We start from the raw sequence: 17959 nt of genomic DNA, 5'->3' as shown, positions 1-17959 counted from the left end.
GCCTACCAGTTCCCGAAGGGAGAAAGGAGGGGGAGGGGCATAACCTATGTAGGGCCAGGCTATCCACTCTTAACACAAGGCAATAAAGTGAAACCCTTCGTCCCTGTAAGGAGCAACACACATGCATCAAGTTTTCCCAAAACAAGCTCCCTCACACGCAAAAGGAAAAAAAGAGAGGAGAGGAAGGTGTGAAGAAAACAGCATTTATTTATTTTGTTGCTATAAGAACCAGTAAGAGGTTGACTTAAAAAAACCTGACTTTTTTTCCTCTCCAAACCATGTACAAAAAATGGGCTTGTCAAAGGCTTGAGGGGAGGGGCAAGGGTAGCCATGTTTACAGACAGCTGGGGCTGCCCCTCTTTTCCCAGATACATGGGTATTTGGGACGAGAGGGCAACTTAAAAAAAAAAGGGGGGGGGGAGACATAGAGACAAAAAAAGAAGGAAAAACAGCTGCAGGGGTGGAATGGAAGTCACTCTGAAAGGGGTTCTATATTTCCCCAAGTCCATGCCATCCCTACAGTCTTCTCCACCCTGACCCCCAAACACACACACACACACACACAGAAGAGGGCACAACTTGCATTTACAGTGCTGCCATGGGGAGGGGAGGGAAGTGGCCAGCTTTGTGCGCAAGTCTGAATTGTTAGGGGAGGTTAAAAAAAGGAAGGGAAAACGTGGAAATTAAAAAATACATATATATATAAAAAGGGGGGAAATGAAGGGTGTCCAGTATCCAACTTTGCGGGGGGGGGGAGGGGAGGGGAGGGAAAGAGATGCCCCCCTCCCGCCTGCCCAATCCCAGCAAACGCTTGGCAACTGGAGCTCTGAAGTTCTCTCTGCCAGACAGGCCTTGGAGGCGGGAAAGGGGTGTTGGTGTCGGGTGAGATGGCTACAAGGATCCTAGAGGGGGCGCCAGAGAAGCGACAGCACTCAGTCTTCCAGGATGATGGGTTCGCTGGTGCTGGCAGGATGGGCTGGGGGTACGGGTACCAGAGGAGCTGCCACAGGCCGGAGGGGCAGCACCGACTTCACCTTGAGCGGCAGGTTGGGCCGGCGGGCAGCACGGCGCATCTCCAAGTGGCTCAGGGCCTTGCGGAGCGCCCTGGGGGAAGGAAAGAAGAGGCACAGGGCGTCAGGGGCACAAACACTGCAGAGCCTAACCAAAGAGGACAGGCCGCGTGGTGCATGCAGCGCCTCAGAAGATGATGGAAGACGCAGTGAGCAGCCTGGCAGGGCAGCGCCAAAATCAACCCCTACACCCAGCCGGCCCAGTTTTTGTGGGGCCCATAAACAATATTTTATTTCAACCCCTCCCAGCACCTATTGTCGCTTGTATTTTTTAAACTCCCTTTCCCCTCAACTGTAGCTCTGGCCTGAGATTGGGATTGTCTCTAAACAGCATCGGACGAGATTTATAAAACCTTGTTGCCAGTGCCAAAGCTACACAACTTGTAGCATCTGCCATTTCTGAAAATAAAACCTTAAAAAAAAGGGAGATTGTGTCTTGGGCACAAACAATTATGAGGCATAGGTTGTTGCTTCTGCGACAGAAGCTGTGTATGGCGGCTAGGAGGGACATACTTCCACATGCCAGGGTTTCTGAACTTCTTTGCATCCATTTTAAAACGTAGAAGGGCCATTTTCTAGACCTCGTTGGTCCAATGGGGAATAGCAGAAGCACACACTGGGGCCTCGTGCATATTTCCTTCTGAGCTTTTGGCACCTGACACCCTTATCTAAAATCTCCAGAATTTAATGGATACCCAAAAATATGTAACAAATAAATCAAGTAAAATCTACATTTCTTTGCACATTAATCACACCCTGTTTGTGGCAGAAAGGTGGAGGAGAGAGAGAATCCACTATTTTGCAACAACCTGACTAAAATTTCCCAGGTGAATTACAGGCTGGGTTGCTACCTCTTGCCCTGGGGCCCTTGACCGTCTGGAAGAGTGGAGCATCTCTCTGCACCCAGAGTTCTTGCAGAAAAGAGGGGTGGTTAAGTGGGTAAATGTCCCAAGGACATTATGCAGCACACAGCAATAGCTGTCAGGACTTGCGGGGAGGGAAGGGAATTCCATTTTTTGTTTGCTCCTGATAAGAAAACTGGCACAAAACTCCGTATCTGAGGCAGGAGCCCTGAACAGAAGAGGCCAGTACCAACCCTGTGCCAGAGAAGGGATAAGCTAAACACCCTGCCCACTGCGCCACCCTTTCCATCGCCTTCCTGCTCACCCCAACTGCATTTTTTTGGTTTTAAATCCCTTCCCCAGTACCTGGTGTCCTTGGTAGCCACAAAAACGACTGGGTTGGGGGCGTCGGCCGGGTTCAGCTTCTGACGCTTGATGGCAGGCTGAGTGCTCGACCTCATTCCGGAAGTCATGGGCCGCCCGTTGGCTGAGAAGGGGAGCCCGCCCCCTGCCACCTGCACCCAGTCGCACATAGAGCTATCAGCGAGAGGAAACCCCAAAAGGCAGTGTCCACCTCTTGCTGGCTCCCGCCCTCCCCCTCCATCCTGAGTCAGTCTCACCCTGCCCCGAAATGGGAGGGGGAGTCTTATGATGCCTGGCTGGGGGAAACTGGCTACCCATCCTCCCCACCAACTGCAGAGAGGAACTTACAGAGAGAGAGAGAGAGAGAGAGAGAGAGAGAGAGAGAGAGAGAGAGAGAGAGAGATATGTAGGCCCAGAAAGAACAAAGACCCCCCCCCCGAAACAACATATTCCTTCTCTCCCAAAGAGAAAAAGAAAAAGGAGTTATGGGAAATTTAAGTAGCATCAGCCACAGTGAACACTAACCATTTTGCAGTTTGTTTTTTAAAAAGATTATTTGCCTTTTCTGCCCCTTTTAGGGTTTCAAATGTGTGGGTCTCCCCCTCCCACAAGCACACAAAATAAACTTCAGAACTGCAAGGTGGTACCCACCCAAGCTCCACTTAGAGAAGGCTCACTGATTTCAATGGAACCAATTTGGTTGTGTTCATTCATTTAAACAGGTGCACTCTGAGTGGGGTTAACACCAGATACAATCCTTTGACACTCTCTACTATGCCTGCTGCTATTACACCCCTCCTCCCTGCCCAAGGTCTCCATAACATCACACTCAATCACACCCAAATGCTACCGCCGCCCTTCGATGCCCACCTTCCAGAGCCCAGCGGCACTCACACTCTCGTACGCCCGCTTGCCCACGATGCCAGCCAAGCCTCGGTTTGGGGTCAGCTGGTTTCTGTTGATGGGCGTCTTGGTGCCTCGGGGGGTTTTTGGTTTCAGGGGAGCCTGTGCAGCTGGAAGAACAAGAGCATTGTCTTAGGTGGGCAACTGCTGAAGAGAAACACAGGCTTTCCCCTAGTAGTCTTGCTTCCCATTTTTTGGAGATATGTTTTTTTTATAAACACCTGATGTTTCTGGAAGGATAAACTAGCTTGTTTGGGCCAAAGCTTCCTCTCTCCCCTACTCCAAGACACCAGACTGACATCATAAGAACCTAAGAGCCTGGTTGCTGGATCAGGCCAATGGCCCATTTAGTCCAGCATCCTGCTTTCACAGTGGGCCACCAGATGCCCATAAGGAAGCCCACAAGAAGAAGCTGAGCGCAATAGCAACTCTCCCCACTTGCAATTCCCAGCAACTGATATTCGGGGACACAATCTTCAAATGGGTTGTGGACTGGTCGGTGGGGGTGTGCGCAATTCCTTCTTATGTCCCATGATTTGGAATTCACAGCAAGTCAGGATTGTCTGCAAATCATGGTTTGGAGGAAATCCCAGTTAACCCCTGTCATATTTTTGCTTGATTTGAACATCACCGCAAAACCATAGAAGGGAGAGGGGAATTCACACGTGAGAAAGGAGTGCACAAAGCTGTGGCAGTAATTGTGATTTGAAGATCAGGCCAACGTCAAGAGACGCGAGACATAAACCCGACCCCTGTCTCCTTACCTAGCTCCTTGACAATGGTAGCCAGCGGAAGCCGCACCAGAGGGTGAATTTTGAGGGGCGTCTTTGCGGCCTTGGGAAGCCGGATAGAGCCTGGAGGGGAGAGCAAACAACAGGAATGAGATCCGCCAGCTCCTCTGTTGTTCCAAGCAGCCCTTCTCAACCACACACACAAAACATACACTCTGCCTTGATGGCATTGGCGTTGATGGGTGCGTACGGACGACGGGCAGCCCGGCGCGGCTGCAGGATGTCCCGGCACATGCGGCGTGCAATGCGGGTCAGCTTGGTGGTCTGCAGCAGGAAGGTCTGCCGGTTCTTGGCTAGAAGCTTGGCCCGGTTGGCGCTGGTTGTGTAGGGAGAGAGGCTCTGGGCTTCTGGCCGAGACATGTGGCCCCGGGAGTGTGGCTCCTGGAAAAGGGGAGAAAGGGGCAATATGGTGAGATCCCTGCTCAGCTTGCAAAGTGAATGACTGCCCCCACCCAAAATAAGGGAATAGGACAGAACCAGCATGTGGCAAGATGCCAGCTACGTCAATGACAACATAACAAAAAGAGGCCAGCACTGTACCACCTGCCAATGTGGTATCAAAATCTGAAAAGCCAACCATTTGTTCCTGGGCAAAGCTGCTTTCATGGAGAGATAAGAACGATGTGGCCAGGAAATCCTCTGAGCAAAGTCCCCTTCACTGTTGAATTTGCTGCTGCTAGTAGCCATTACAGGTAGAACCCAGAAGAATATAGCAATTTTAGAGGCTTCGGTGAAGACAGCAAATGTTATACTTCAGGTTCAAATCAGGGACTAGCGATACTAGAGCAGGCTTTACCGTGACACTGCGGGCTGCTCCCTCGAGCTGTGTCGGGGTCTTCAGGCCCCCGTATTTCTTCCAGTAGATCCAACAGGAGGCACACAGGCGGCACTGCATGTTGGGGGGACCCCAAGCATACCACTGTGCTGACTGGGTGGCTGTGGGGCAAAAGGGAGGCAGAGGGGTCATGGACTCAGACAGGTGAAACCCTAGATCCTCTCCCCCCCCCCCCCAGGTTAGGAGGCAAATAACTCAGGCGGGTGAACCAGCACAGAGCCCACCCACACTGGGTGAAACACTGCAACGCCGTTGTCAGAGTCACCACTGATGAACAGAAACCCATTTGCACTGTGCTTGTGCCATTTCCCTGTCCTCAGATATACAATGCCCCCCCCCCCGGGCAGGTACTCACTGTGACAGCTCTCGCAGGTCAGCCCCTTCTGGAAGCCAGCCCCGTTCATGCCAGGCTTGGAGCCCACAGAGATGATTTGGTTTGGATTGGGTTTTGTGCTGGGTGGTGTGGAAGGGATGGGGGAAGAAGACAAATGCTGTTAAAGAGGCCAGGCTGAACTCTGGACGCATCTGTCCCTGCTGGTCCCTGAGGTGGGTGGGGAATACTCACTAGGTGGGGATGTACACCTGCTTCAGCTTGCTGTCAGCTTCCGCTGCTTTCAACCTTTTCTATAAGGAAAAGGAGAACGTGGGACGGTCAAGACATGCTGCCTTTTGCGGGGTCTCTGCTTGAGTCTCATGTTATCAAAGCCACTTGGTTAGGGGGGTCCACAGGCAGGTGCAGCCTCTGGGCAAGGAACGGGACTCTCCCACCCCAGCCATGGTCCCTTCTTCCCCCACTGCCAAACCCCAAAAGCTCTGCAGAAATCAGTTCACCCACTTGCTGGATGTATCGGTCCGTGGTTTTCCACATGTAGTAGAACTGCACAATGCTGGCAAGGGACTTCCACGGGAGCTGCAAGAGAGACAAGATTTCAAGGGAACGCACAATTACTGGCCCAACCCACCAGTTTGGGGGGGCGGCATTTGACCCTGGGCAGCCCTCCAGTTGGTGGGGACGAACTACAGTTAGGGAAGCAGTTGGAATCTGGAAGAGAAGGGACTCTGCACACCAGGTTTTCAACCTTTCGGAGTCCACAGCTCCCTTGACCAACTACATTATTTCTGCGGCTCCCCTTCACCCTGCCTGCGGGCAGTGTAGCCCCCTCCAAGGTGGAGGCAGGGCTTGGGAACTATATTTCCTGTGAGGCGTGCTTCGTAGGTATTGCTCTTTGCTTCTGCCACGCGTGGCCATTTCTATCAATCTTATACACGCAATCTAATCTATCTATTAAAAGGAGGTAGGGAAGGAGAAGGGACAGAGGCTGGCGCTGCCCATGGATTCCCAAACCATCATCCAAGGTGTCTCAGGGTGCCACGGCACATCAGTTTAAAACTACTTCTGTACACAATACCAGTTTTACAAGCATCCCAAAGACTGAGTCCTGGGGCAAATTAGAAACTGGGTCTGTCTACTTATCAGGAGGAGAAATGATTATGTCCCTTTTCCAAGAGTGGGGGAGAAGACACCCTTCCCAGTTTTGGGGGAAATGGAAGGGTAGGGGGTAAAAAGTTGAGCCACAGGAGACTCTGACCATTATTTTCCACCCAACTCATAGCCCCAACTCACAAAGTCCTGCCGGATGTCATTGAAATCTTTGCCATATTTCTCCAGGGCCTCCTCAAAGAGCATGGCTTCAGAGGCCGACCACTCCTCCATCTCGTCCCTGCACAGCACAGGACCTCCTTGGGGCACCAGTGTTGACATAGCCTTGGCCAGGTCGTAGCCATTCCGCTGCAATGTATCCATTGCATGGAACTGCCAAGACAGAAGGGGACAGAAGATATAGAGAACAGGAGGCAGTTGTGCAACTTGGGATTGTGCAGTCTGCTGAATGTAGAATGGGGTCAGAACTTAAGTTTCCTGAGAATCTCAGACCCCCCCACATCAGCTCAAGGAAACTTAGCTGTAATGGTTGGACGCAAAGTTTGAATTGAGAAACCATGATTTGCAATCAGCTACCAAACCATGGTTTGTTAAGCAGATGATGCTATAGTTTGGTGCCATATCTGAATCAACAAATCTGAGTTGTAGCCACTGCTCTGCCTCTGGAGGCCTCTGCAGACTGCTGAGCAGACTGGGGCTGGGGCAAGGGAGCAGACATGCAGCCTCACAACCATGGCTTGCTCCTTTTAAATAAGGAAGCTCAAAGACCAGTTGGTTCCAGTGGTAAACTATGGTTAACATAGTGTGGTGTTTGAATTGAGTTCCTAGTCCTTATGGTTGCAAACACAGGCTTGAAAACAATGCTAGAGGGGTGTTTGAATATGGATCCAAATGTCAGTAGAAGATTTCCTTGTCCCTCACCTGTCTTAACTGAATAAATTATACCAAGCTGTTTTGTTTTTGTTTAAACAGACAGTTTTGTGAAAATAAGTGAATTGGCATGGTTTTAAATTAGCATTTTGCAAATCTCGGGGTTGTATCCAACAGAGCAGACCTACTGTAATTGATGGATCCATGTTAGTAATGCCTAGTAACTTCCATGGATTGGAGGAGAATTGACACTGGATTCAACCCCCGGCTCTTCCCGACCTAGGGCCTGGGTGCAGTTTTTTTATCTATACATAATATACAGCCCTGCCCCACCCACAGCTATTGCCCTTCTCTCCCTCCTCGCCCCCTCACCAGCGTGATGTCACGGGAGGCGGCAGCTGCGCTCATGTGAAGGCTGGGCTGCCGGATGGAACTGCTGCAGTCAAGGGCGCGAGCGAAGGTGCCAACAGCCCTGGCATTGAAGGAAGAAAAGGGAGGGTTAATGACCCGCAGGAGCTGGAGCTAGACTGGCAGGAGGAGCCACAACACCCCCCAGCCGGATCTCACCGAGCCACCACAAGGAACTGGTCAATCTGCCGGTCAGTAAGAGGGTTGTCAGGGTCCCACACCTTCATTTCCATCTTCTGCTGGTTTCGATTGTCTGATTCTCCTGAGGGAGTATGAGAGAGGGGTTGTCAATGATCCCACCAACCGAGGGAAGTACTTTTCTTTCTTTCTTTTTGCTCAGTGATCAAGGTGTGTGTGTGTGTGTGTGTGTGTGTGTGTGTGTGTGTGTGTGTGTTTTCCTTGCTCACCTTCCGCCAGCCGCTCTGGGATCTCTGCCTGATACTTGCAGCCAACCCGGATTTCACCCTGGTCAGCTAGAAGAGTCTTCTGAACTGGGTCGAAGACCAGCGAATAGAAAAAACAATCCTGGGAGGGAAAAGGGACATGGCAAGTTAAAAGGAGGTACCCTTAAAACCCCCAGTCTCTTCAGTTTCTGGCAGTAGGAGGATGTCTTCACTCCTTCTGCAAAGCCTAAAGAGAACAGAAGTGGGGGGCTGCCTTCCCTACTATTCTGTTTGATGGAGATGAGGGATGATACCCTCTTATCCCAAGTCCAGAACACTGGGACTCTGCAAGAAGCCACATACATTCCTTTTTACGCAACCTGCCTCACCTCTTTATCCAGGTACTGGCTGAGGATGTCTGTCTCGTTGAGCAGCGTAACACTGCATTTCCCCCTGCAAAGAAAAACAGAACCTGCGTCTAGCCTAGCAGATCTCTCAACTGTGTCTGTATGGTTGTTTGATTTTTTTTTTATTAATAGTGTTATACAAATATAGTGATATATAACAATTGTCTCCAGCCTCTCCTCACCGTATGTGGGTAGCAGGCAGAGACTCAAACTGGCGTGAAAGGAAGAGTTCCCGGTGTTTTAGCTGGTGCCGCTGCTGTTCCGACACTGAAGGCTGTTTGGACTCTTCTTCAAATTCTCCTGTTTTGGGGTGAAAGAGGCAGAAGGTAATGGTGTTCATTTCCAGGAATTCCATCTCCCCCAGAAACTGCAAAGTGTGGCTCCTTTGATTTAGCCAGAAATCATCCCAAATCAATATGGAGACTACTCAAAAGGCTAAAATCAGGCTTTTCAAAATACATAAAAACCGGATTGCTGGATCAAATCAAGGGCCCACCCAACCCAACACTCCGCTTCCAATGGCAACCAGTTAGACGTATATGGAAACTCACATGCAGTGCAGAAATGCAATGGCCCCTCTCCTGTTTCTCTCTAATGTCTGAGAGCCAGGGTGCCAATAGTTAAAACACAGGACTTGGAGAATGTGGATTTTAATACTTGCTTGTCACAAAGTTCATTAGGTGGCCTCTCGTTCTATCACACATTCATACCCAAAGCCTAAAATTACAGCACTGTTGTGAGTTTAAAATGGGGTTTGCCTCCCTGAACTCACTGGAGGAAGGCTTGGATCTAATGGTGATAAATTAAATTCAAACATGTATACTGCCTTTGAACATGGAGGTTCTATTCTCAGTATCCTGATTGGTTAATACACCTATTCTCCCACTATGAGTCCACCAGGCTGTAGAACAAAGGGAGAAAAGAGAAGCACTTCTGCCAAGAGACCAGCTGCCTTTAGCTCTCCCACAAAGTCACCTAGCAAGGGTGATGCCACAGGCTACCCTACATTGTTTCCATCCCAGCTGGTTGTTTTAAGTACTACAGGTTTAAGAACTGGTGCCTGAGCTTTCTTTCCACCCCTTGTTAGTCCCCATCCCTTGTTCCTTGTGGTCTCTTATCTTGCAGATAGTTACCCTGCAGGCAGAGATTGTCTTACTGACAACTGGACATCATCACAGGGCAGTTCACAACATAAAAATACAAAATGAGAACACAAAATACATAATAAAGCAAAACAAAACTCCCTTCCGACAAACAATAATAAGCTATTCTATGAACCTTTTCTGGTTGAAGAGCAAGGTTAAAAAAAAAAAAAAAAGAGTTTGTCTAATCCTCTTTTAAAAGCCACACTGATTGTAGTCCACCACCACATCCTATGGCAGCGGCTTCCATCGTTTAATTAATTACACATTGTGTGAAAAGCCTTCTGTCTGTCCTGAATCGACTGCCTTTCATTTTCACTGGGTGTTCCTGAGTTCTAGTACTATGAGAAAGAGAGAAATACTTTCCCTCCTCCAATTGTAACACCTATAACGACCCCCGAGCCAATCAATTCCCCTCCCCCACAAAAACCAACTACTAAAGCACCTCAGATACTCCAACCTTTTGATCATTTCCCAGCATAGATCTAGCCATGTTTACTCAGGAATCTATTGACTCCAATGGGGTTTACTCCCAAATGAAGGAGGATTAGGATAGCAAACCAAATTTTTCCTTTTTATTAAAAAAAACCCCAACAGTCCCCTACTCGCTGCTGTCAAAAGGGTCGTCATTTCCGCTCCCCTCTCCAGCAACACAGCATGTGCCTGCATGTCAGTTTCTCTCTCTGTCTACACACACACACACACACACACACACACACACACACATTCAGCCACCCTCCTGGAAGCAGCCAAGAAGCAGCGTCCACCAAGAGGCACATTGTTCTCCCAACCCCCTTCTGCTTCTCAGAACTTGGCAGAGTCCCAGGGAGGGACTTGAAGGATGCTTACTCCACCCTCCCCTCCCGCCCCTGCTTTTTGACTCAGGAAACCCTCTGCAAAGGAAAGGTGGGCCTGTGGATTAGAGGCAGCCTTGAACCAGCCCTCCTCCTCCTCTAGCCTGATTGGACAGAGTCAAGGTCACAGCCCCTGCTCCAAGAGGCCAGGAAGCCCTAAGCAGTCATGCAAGCTCCTCCCGCCCCATCCTACTTCTGTTAACCCTTCAGCAGCTGGCAACTGTGCCAGGATTCAGAGAAGGCTAGGCTTTGTAAGGGCCAGAGGCAGATGTCACCTCCTGGCCTTCACCACCGGGATTCAGTTCCGCAAAGACCCTAAAGGCCCCTCTCCAACGACAGAAAAGCATAAAGTTTCCAAACCTACACGTGCCTTTTTCTCCTATCTGACCCCTGTCAAAGTTTTTAAATGAGTCAATGTATTATGCAAACAGCCAGCAACTAACTGCTGCTCTGTATTTTGGATCTGTGAGCAAGCAGGTGGAGAGAAATAAAGACACCCTCCTCCAAGTCATTCTCCACTTCTGCCAGGATAGAAAGAAGCTTCCCAGGGCTCTCAGATGCAACTGCTCTGGGAAAGAGGGTAGGGCAGCCTTTCACACACTCCTTTCTTGTTTTCTCTTCCGAGGTGGATTCCCTCCTCCTCTTGCTCCAGCCTGAGGGCAACAGCTCCCCATCCACCTCTGTGCCTCTCCTCTCCCCCACAACCTCCTCCAGCACAGCCGGTGTCACCAGAGAGGCTGCCAAAGGCCCATTCCCAGACACACGGCCCACGCGCTACACAGCCCAACAGGCCCGGTGCAACATCTCGCCCCCCCAACCCAAATATACTCCGCAGCTGCTGGCTCCAAAGAACACGCAAAGCACACCAGGGACCCCCCTACTCACGGGCATTGCTGTCGGCTAGGCTGTTGAGGCTACTGGATATATCACGCCGTCGAAACAGGCAGACCACTTTGGCCTCCACATTGCCATTGGCCGTCTGGGGGGTAGAAGCAGAGGGGCAACGCTGTTTATTAGTGGGCAGGCAACAGTGGCCTCAAGATCTTGTTCTTATTTACGTAAGGCATTTCTATACCACTTAATCATTAGCCAGTCTAAGTACACAAAAGTAAACACAGAGAATGAAAACTCACCATAAACCTGAACATCAACACTACCTTAAAAATGCCCATTGGAATAAGGAAGTATTTGCCATGCACCTGAAGGGTGCCTATGTAACCTCAAGCGGAAGAAAGCTCCAGAGGCCTGAGACCACAAAACTTATGGCTTCTGAGTCATGGGGACTACCGGGATCCTTTTCAAGTGCCTCACCACACCCAGCAGCTTCCTACTTCACCCCCCATGTTCCCCCAGCTCCCAAATATCCTGGCTTCCCTGGCTACAATAGGTCCAGCACCCCCAAGGCATGCAGCCCAGCACCTCCCCTGCCCCATCTCTCTGCCTCCCACAAGCAGCGCAGTCATTACCTTGTTGAGCTCCTCAATGCGGCGGACGAGGTAGGGGTTACTAGAGGAATTCTCAAAGTAGACATAATCTGTAAGAGGGGCAAAACAAAAGGCAATGAGGGAGTGGAAGCAGCAGCAGCTGGAAAGCAGGAACATATTCTCAGGAGACACTGGCTCCTGAAACAACAATGTACGTGGATGTTTAACGTTTTTGCCTCCTAGGGTGCTCTGTGGTCTTCCAGATGTTGCTGGAACCCACCTTTCATCAACACTAGCCAGCGTGGCCTATGGTCAGGGATCGTAGGAACTGTAGTCTGGAGGGCCACTGGTTCCCCAAGCTTAAAAGGCTTCATGGATGTTATTTAAGCCAAGGCAGGTACACTTCAGGACTGTGGCTGTGTACACACCATACCTTTAAAGAACATTCTGATAACTGCAATTTATTATGGGTGCTGGGAATTGTAGCTCTCTAAGGGATAAACTACAGCTCACAGGATTATTATTTTTGGGGGAGGTATGTGCTTTGAATGTGCATCAAAGGTAAGTTGTGCAAGCAACCTGTGCTTTTTTTTATTTACACGAGACCTTCAAAGTCCACCAATTAGAAACAGGTGCAAAGCACTGCCAGTGGAGGAGGCATTTGTAAGGCTCAGCCCTGGAAGTTGTAAGAAATGACCTCCTCCAAGTCCTTTCACATGAAAATTTGCTCCTGGTTTCTCCCCAGGCTCTACTCATTTCAGAAGCCTATTTGAGGGAAGGTGGGGAGTTTTTTGTTGTTGCTGGTTTTGTTAAATAATGAAGTGTCAAAGACCCTTGCTGAGCTACTGCAAACCATCCAGAAATCGATCAGGAGGTCTCAATCACCTTCTGTCTGTCCCTGATTGGACAGATCCTGATAGCCCCTCTGTAAAATAGACCAGAAGGACTATTATCCCTGTTATGCTGTACAGATAAGGGCCTGAGGCTGGGGAGATTGTTTAATACTACCTGGCAAGTTCATGGCTGAGCTGAGATTTGAACTAAAGACTTCCCCATTTACAGCCCATGCTCTTGACACCTACAGGAGTTGTCATAGATACACCTCAAGAATATATGAAAAGCCTGGCTGGATTACTTCAAAGGCCATTTGCGTAAAGTATCCCATTTCCCACAGCAGCCAACAAGAATGCTTCTAAGAAGTCTCTAAGCATGTCACAAAGGCAACCACCTTCCCTTGCAGACTGCCTTTGAACATGGAGGTTCTGTTCATTCACCATAGCTAGTAGCCATTGCTCAAGCACATACAGTGGTACCTCGGGTTAAGTACTTAATTCGTTCCGGAGGTCCGTTCTTAACCTGAAACTGTTCTTAACCTGAAGCACTACTTTAGCTAATGGGGCCTCCTGCTGCTGTCATGCCGCCGGAACACGATTTCTGTTCTCATCCTGAAGCAAAGTTCTTAACCCGAGGTACTATTTCTGGGTTAGCGGAGTCTGTAACCTGAAGTGTATGTAACCTGAAGCGTATGTAACCTGAGGTACCACTGTACTGCGTATAGGAATACTATATCCATCAAACTCATCAAAGTGCCTTAGGAAAAATATGAAGATTTATCTAATCTAGGTCAGCCCATCCCATTTTATCCAGGACAAAGACTATTCAGTACTTCTCCCCTCTGGCCCAGCCTCAAGACTTGCCACCCTGCAGCTCAGCCCCACCCTCCACAGCACCCTCTGTCCATTCCACCAGAAGTCCCACACTCAGGGCTGTGAACCTCCCACTTCTCTGCAGTTATGCTGTGTGTACCCCCATGGAATTTGACAGCAAGACGAAGAGTTCAACATAAGCATCTTTCATTTCCCACTTTTTAAAGCAAGCAGAATTTGAACCTTTAAAAAGGTGAGCCTGAAAGCACTGGGTGGGGAGGAAAAGCCTACTGAAGCTGCAGAAACCAGAATTTTCTAATGGAGGTGTGGTGAAACTTTGGACCTTCTTATGCTGTGGAACTACAGCTCCTATCATCCCTGGCCACTGGTCATACATGTTGGGGCTCATAGGCATTGTAATACAGCAACATCAGGAGGACTAAAGGTTCCTCACATCTATTCTAATAGTTAGGGAAGGGATTGGGAACCTTTGACTCTCCAATGATGTTGCTGGCCACTGAGAATTACAGTGGTACCTTGGAACTCAAATGACTCCATTCTCAAATGTTTTGGCTCCTTGGAACTCGAACGTTTCAGAAGTCTAACAGTCTTCCGGAATGGATTACATCTGAGTTCCAAGGTACCACTGTATTGGATTTTGTAATCCAGCAGTTTTTGGAGGGACACTGGTTCACCAACCCTCATGAGGGAATGAGGCTTCAGTGCCCTGCTTCTCCCAATCATTAACAGAAGCACTACATGCAAATTTCCCTGATCTGCATATTTCTTACACGCTACAAAAGGCAGGCTGCCTCCACACAGAGTTATAGGGTGTTTGTTTTTTGTTAGGTGCAAATCATACCTATCAGTGGCTAAAGCCAGGGAAAGGCTAGAAACCTTTCTAAAGTGTTTCACAACTATATTTGAATCTTTATGACAATCACATAAAAGCAAGCCAATTATCACCACTATGGGAATGTTGAAGGTGAAAGCCATCGTGCAGAAGGCCGGCCAGCCACACAGTATAACTATATAGAGACTATCATCCCTGATCTCCAGAGTAGCCAAGCCTCAAGCCCCAACCCAGGTGTGGTTGCCAGTCATTTGTCTGACATGTAAGAAAGGTTTTGCCTGTTGTGCTTCCACAAGGCCTATTTCCACCACTACCAATAAGTTCTTTGTTTTCCTACCAGTACTAGCCACTATAAGCAATACAGTATATGAGTGAGTCAGATTCAGCCCACATTAAACAGGAGGTGGTGGAGAAATTAAGAAGCGGGGGGGGGGGGGGGGAGTCAGGCTTGGAGAGAGAGTCAGGTAACAATGGGAGGGCAAGCAAAGGGTGGATGGCAGCCAACCATTTGGCTGAAGTAGTTAAGTCTTCAGAGAAGGGGCCTAGAAGAGAGGGGAATTGTCACCAGGGAGAGGGAGGATATTACAGGCCAAGGGAGCCGCAGGGTGGTTAAAGAGATAGATAAGAGTGGGAAGAGGTGACTAAGGGGTCCAACAGCTTGTGAACAGGAGAGTAGGAGGGAATGAGGGCAGCAGGTTTTAAATGCAAGAATGAGAAGCTTGAAGGTGAAAGGAAAAGAAAGGAAGACGATTGAACATATGCCCATCCAGCCCCTTATTATCTAATCAGACTGCAAGTAGCATGTTTCTCTCTCTCTCTCCTGTGTGTGTTCACACACATGAGTGTGTATATGCCGTGCTATTTTTCTAGAAAAAGAGGTGCTGGAGCTGACTATGAACTTCTCCCTTGTTCTCTTAGAATGGCAATGGCACCCACCTGAGATGTGCCAGAGTTGAGCTCCAATGAGCTCCAGCTGAAAAAAAAAAGCCCTGTGTGTATGTGTCTTTCCTAGCCCCGCTACCGGAACTTTTTGAACCTGGGTCCTTCTGCAAGCAAGCTGTGCCCTCTATCATTGACCTATGGCTCTGTGAATTCTAGCAGCACTGATCATGGCAAGGGGGTGGGGATATATTGGCAGAGTGTTCTGAATTGACCAAAGATGAAAAACACTGGGTTGTTTCCAGCTAAGTTGTACTCAGAGCAAACCCAATGAAATGAATGAACCTTTGTTAGTCATTGCTATTAAATTAAATAGGTCTACTCTGAGTAGGAATAACATTGGCTACAACCCTAGTTCAGCACCACAAACCCCAAGCAGATGCCTCCCGGAAGTCTGTAAGCAAGGCACCATAGAAATGGCTCTCTCCAGTGCTTTCCCCCCATCATCTATATTGCTTCTGACTATGGAGGTTCCAGCACCTCACAGACTCTTACAACCAACTCTCTAGCATCCTGTTCTTAACTCCACGCACAAACCACTCTCCTTGCCTCCCCTGCCCCCCAGTCTGACAGGCCCAGACTTCTAACTACCCCCAGCTGAAATCCAACAAGACCCTTTGCTCAACTTATAAGTTGTGCGGCCCCTAAGTGTATTATGCCCTTCCCCATCTGTTTCTTCGCTCCCACTCTCTCCCAGAAGCAACCACATCCTCCTCACACCTCTCTGTACAACTAACCAGATCTTGACATTTCTACCAATACTTAACACACACACCCCCAATTTCCCACCAGTCTGGTCTTGTTTCACCCACCCACCCCAATCTTTTGGACCTCACTTCTCTACCACCACATCTGAGACTGAAAACAGCTCACCCTCTTCTCACTTGCTGCAGCCAACTGTTTAGCAGAGGAGAGAGGAAATTATCCTGTTTCCCACCATACTTTAATTTTACTGTCCCCTCGCAAATTCTTTCACCCAAATTCCAAACTCAAACAAGGGTTGGCCAGACTCTTAAACCGCCACCTCTCCTCAAGTTAAACCTTTTTCCAAAGGCTTTGAATTCTTAAGCCTGCCCCATCCATCACATAATTAGCAGAGTCCTCCAACCAACTCCTTCATGCCCCCAACTCCCCTGCCCAGCCCCATATCTTATCCCCAGTACCCTTTCACACTGCCCTCCAATATGCACACATCCATGTGCATTCACACAAGCAAACCCCTTGGGTTTCCAATCTTTGTGTTACTACTTCAAACTAGACCTCTTAACACCTTCCCCCCTATACCTCTTTAATATTCCCCAACCTTCATATATCTATTTTTCGCCATCCTGCTCCACATGCACTTTAAGTCCCACCACTACCAATATGCCTGCCACTTCTTAATTTTACCACTTCCAGTATTAGCCCCCCCCAAAAAAAACCCTCCCTCCACTCAATTACCTTGAAATAAACTATTTCCAAACATTATCCCACTATTTGAAACAAACCCTCTTGGTGCCCCCAGTATCCCAAACCTGTTTAGACCCAAGTGCCTCCATGTAGTCCTCACAAACCTCAAACCACCCCAAACTATTTTATTCAACAACTCCCCTCCCTGCCCCTTAGGAACACCCTTTGCCCCACAGCACCCCAATTTAAAGTCACCCCACACACCCCAACCTCCTTCACTAACCCCTTTTCACTTTACCAAAACCAGCTCCCTTCAAGTCTCCATCCCACTGCTTGGAACTAACCCCCCCCCTTATTCCTTTCACACACACCCAAACACCCCACATTTCTTTTGCATCCCCCTTATTTCTTCAAGCCCTTTTACCCCACAAACTAGGTACTTCAGCCAGCCTCCTTGCTCCTCTCAGCAACCCCCCCTGATCCACAACCCAGCCCCCACAACTAACTTTAGAAACAGACACACAAAACTCCACCATACTCCCCATGGTGGCTTTTTTTTTAATAAGCCCCCCCTTTTCACATTACTGTACAAATAAACTTAGTCCCACTTCCTGGGTCCAGCCCCCCTCCCTTGAGCCCCCCTGCCCCCCTCACCTCCTCGGTGAGACAAGGTCCCCTCCCCCAACTCCTCAATGCACCCCCGACACCCCCCTCCCCCACCAGCCCCCTCTCTATCTTTAACCCCTGGTGCTGAACCCCTTTAGCCCCCCTCACCTATTAATTTCCCCTTCGTTCCCTGCCTCTCCCCTCACATTCTCCCCTCCAGCCAGCAACCCCTCCTCCCCTCGTGTCTCGCCCCTCCCCCATTTTCCCCCCACAGCAAAAAAAAAAAAAAAAGCCCTCTCCCCCCGCCCCCCTCTCCTTCCTTACCGCCCACCCGGTACATATTGGCCGCCATGACGCCTGTGGGGCGCTTCGACTCCTCCCGGCCCGGCCCGCCGCGGCCCCCTCAGGAACTCCGGGCCCGGCCGCTCTTCATCGCCTCCCGCCGCCGTTGTCGTCTCCCTCTCACGCAGCGAGCGCCGGCGCCGGCCAAGCCTCAAGTCCTTCGGGAACCTCCGGAAAGCCCCCTCGGGAATCTTCGGAAACCCTCGGCTTTTTTCGGTTCTCGCTCGTCGAAAGAACACGCCTCTCCTTACAGCATCTCGGGCTTTTACGGAAAAGAGGTCGGAAAGAGACGGGGATTTCCCCGGCCAGTTTCCCCCCTCCCCCAATACTACCAACGGATGAATGAGGGCGACGTCTGCTGACCATACCCGGAAATGGACGAGGGCCACTCGTGCTTTTCCGGATGCCTTCGGGTCGTTCCGTAAAACAAACCTTTCCCCCCTATAAGCGG

The 17959-nt window shown here is 49.6% G+C and overlaps 1 protein-coding gene across 4 annotated transcripts; it reads right to left on the bottom strand.

Moving 5' to 3' along the window:
* Window positions 1–187: 187 nt before the first annotated feature.
* MTA2 (metastasis associated 1 family member 2) lies at window positions 188–17690 on the bottom strand. Of its 4 annotated transcripts, none has more exons than XM_028709612.2 (18): window positions 17491–17689; window positions 11776–11843; window positions 11195–11288; window positions 8496–8613; window positions 8296–8359; window positions 7931–8048; window positions 7683–7785; window positions 7488–7587; window positions 6429–6617; window positions 5640–5714; window positions 5370–5428; window positions 5160–5257; window positions 4766–4905; window positions 4122–4350; window positions 3943–4032; window positions 3146–3288; window positions 2279–2427; window positions 188–1104 (listed from the first exon to the last, which is right to left on the bottom strand). In XM_028709612.2, the coding sequence occupies exons 1-18, from the start codon at window positions 17516–17518 to the stop codon at window positions 933–935; spliced, it is 2037 nt and encodes a 678-aa protein (XP_028565445.1). In that variant the 5' UTR covers window positions 17519–17689; the 3' UTR covers window positions 188–932. The 4 variants fall into 4 exon arrangements, with proteins under 4 accessions (XP_028565445.1, XP_028565446.1, XP_028565447.2 ...); XM_028709613.2 differs by having other exon boundaries at window positions 3170–3288; window positions 17491–17578; XM_028709614.2 differs by lacking the exon at window positions 2279–2427 and having other exon boundaries at window positions 17491–17690.
* Between the last annotated feature and the right edge of the window lie 269 nt (window positions 17691–17959).

The sequence above is a fragment of the Podarcis muralis genome, chromosome 16, assembly GCF_964188315.1.
Source record: "Podarcis muralis chromosome 16, rPodMur119.hap1.1, whole genome shotgun sequence".
Lineage (NCBI taxonomy): Eukaryota > Metazoa > Chordata > Lepidosauria > Squamata > Lacertidae > Podarcis > Podarcis muralis.
This window is presented reverse-complemented; position numbering and strand designations above follow the sequence as displayed.

What these genes read in the sequence shown, in the direction of transcription:
- MTA2 (XM_028709612.2), bottom strand. Translation starts at nt 17,518, where the DNA reads ATGGCGGCCAATATGTACCGGGTGGGCG. An exon ending in CCTAGCCGACAGCAATGCCC is followed by an intron (nt 8,614 to 11,194) that starts GTGAGTAGGGGG and finishes ACCCCAAAACAG; the next exon opens with GAGAATTTGAAGAAGAGTCC. An exon ending in TACCATTGTCAAGGAGCTAG is followed by an intron (nt 3,289 to 3,942) that starts GTAAGGAGACAG and finishes TTGTTCTTCCAG; the next exon opens with CTGCACAGGCTCCCCTGAAA.